We start from the raw sequence: 1,891 nt of genomic DNA on the forward strand, positions 1-1,891 counted from the left end.
CATTCTGTAGGTTATCTCTTCACTCTGTTGTGGTTTTTTTTGTTTGTTTTTTGTGGGTTTTTTTGCTGTGCTTTTGACTTCACTGTTCTTGATGTTAGATGGCAATCTAAGTGTTGGAAGTTTTCAAGTAAAATTTCATTCCCAGCGTTACCATCTAATCCTTGCACATCTAATCCTTGCACTTTTTATTTAAATGCCTTCAGTGACGGGAAGCTATTATATACCTGGGAGACAACCCAGTCTATTAGTGGACAGCTCTAATGACCAAATAATTATAACTAAGGAATTTTAATAAAAATTAATTGGAAGATTGTGACAGGAAGAGGAAAAATGCATCGTAAGAAGGAGTGTTCATACTATATAGATGCATTTCTAAGGAGGCCATATTATCACTTTGTCTAATTGTCATAAAATATGAAGCCACAGTATTTCAAAGCTGGACAAAATCCTAGAATTTATCTTCAAGCACGTCCTTTTATAAATGAAGTAATAGAAGCTCAGGGAAGTGAAATGGCTAGTCCAAAGAGATATATCTATTCAGGTGAGCCATATGAAGTTGCCATTCATTACAATAGAACACCAATCATATTGGATTGAGGCCCTACTCTTATAACCTTGTTTAACCTTATTTATGTCCTCAAAGGCCCTATCTCTAAACACAGTCACATTGGGGATTAGAGCTTCACATATAAATTTGGGGGAATATAATTCAATCTGTAATACCTGTGTTACTGTATATTCTCAGGTATTATTTTTAAACTCAAATAATGCCAAGAAACTATGATAACTAAATTAGGCAAGGAATTCTGAAAGGTGTCCTTGCTTTGCCTCGTAATTTGAAATATTGCTGTCATTTTTCCCCCTCCCTCTGTTTTTTCTAATTAAGAAACCATTTAAATAGAAATTTGGGGAATGACTATTTGCCATTTCTTAAATTTTGTGACTTGGACAGGTAAATTTTGTTCTCTTTCCTATGTATCTTAGGAATTTCTAGCATGACTTTTATTTTATCTACAGTATACCTGTGGAGTTTTATGTTTAAATCAAATTAAGTAGCTTTAAATATATAAAATGACCAGATTGTTCTTCAAATATAATACTACACTATTTTCTATATCTGGAGTGAAAGTTTGTTTTTATTTTCTGTTTCAACACAGGCCAAACAACTGCGAGAGCACTATATGAGCAAGTGTAATACAGAAGTTGCTGAAGCCCAACAAGCTTTACAGCCTGTGCAGCAGACCATACGTGAACTTCAAAGAAAAGTATGTCCCAAAAATGCAGTGTTTCTTACTTGTTTTTGTCTCCATATATCATTTTGGTTCTTGTTTTGCGGGGAGGGAGAAACTTGAATTTCCTTATTCATCATGGGATTCTTAGCACCTAGTACAGTGCTTCACCCACAATACAAGTTTATTTACTGTTAGTAAGGTTTATTGGTTGAATGAATAGATACATAGCTAAAGCAACTGTTTTGAGGTTCTCTTTTATTTTTTTTAAACTATAATGGGTTTCCTCTTATGTTGGGTATGTAACAAGTTGTCTTTCGAAGAAAGTAAAGACTTTTGTAACCTCCTTTTGATCTTAAATACGTATGTTTCCAAAATATTTTCTTTTAAGATGTTACAACATTAAAACCACAGATATTTTTCTTATGGAGTACATACCATTTATCATTTCTAAAATTTCTCTTTTGTGGAATCAGTAGCAAAGTCTAAAGAGGAGGCTACACAAATACACTTTTATTTTCCATTTTTTAATCAGTTGCTCCAAATTTTATTCTCCCTAATTCATTAATTATTAAATATTCAGGCATACAATTTTATTATTATAGGTTATTCATTGAGTAGAATCTAGTTCAATTAGTCAAAGATTAGAATGAAGGCTTTCT

At 32.5% G+C, this 1,891-nt stretch overlaps 1 protein-coding gene across 1 annotated transcript in view; it reads left to right on the forward strand.

Moving 5' to 3' along the window:
- The window catches only part of SHPRH (SNF2 histone linker PHD RING helicase, E3 ubiquitin protein ligase), a 175,929-nt gene that overhangs the window by 72,927 nt on the left and 101,111 nt on the right, over window positions 1–1,891 (forward strand). Inside the window, exon 16 of the mRNA XM_012655519.1 lies at window positions 1,158–1,265. Within this exon, the coding sequence (XP_012510973.1) occupies window positions 1,158–1,265 (108 nt within the window). The remainder of the gene's footprint in view (window positions 1–1,157; window positions 1,266–1,891) is intronic.

The sequence above is a fragment of the Propithecus coquereli genome, unplaced genomic scaffold, assembly GCF_000956105.1.
Source record: "Propithecus coquereli isolate 6110/MARCELLA unplaced genomic scaffold, Pcoq_1.0 Scaffold48, whole genome shotgun sequence".
In the NCBI taxonomy this organism is placed as follows: Eukaryota; Metazoa; Chordata; class Mammalia; order Primates; family Indriidae; genus Propithecus; species Propithecus coquereli.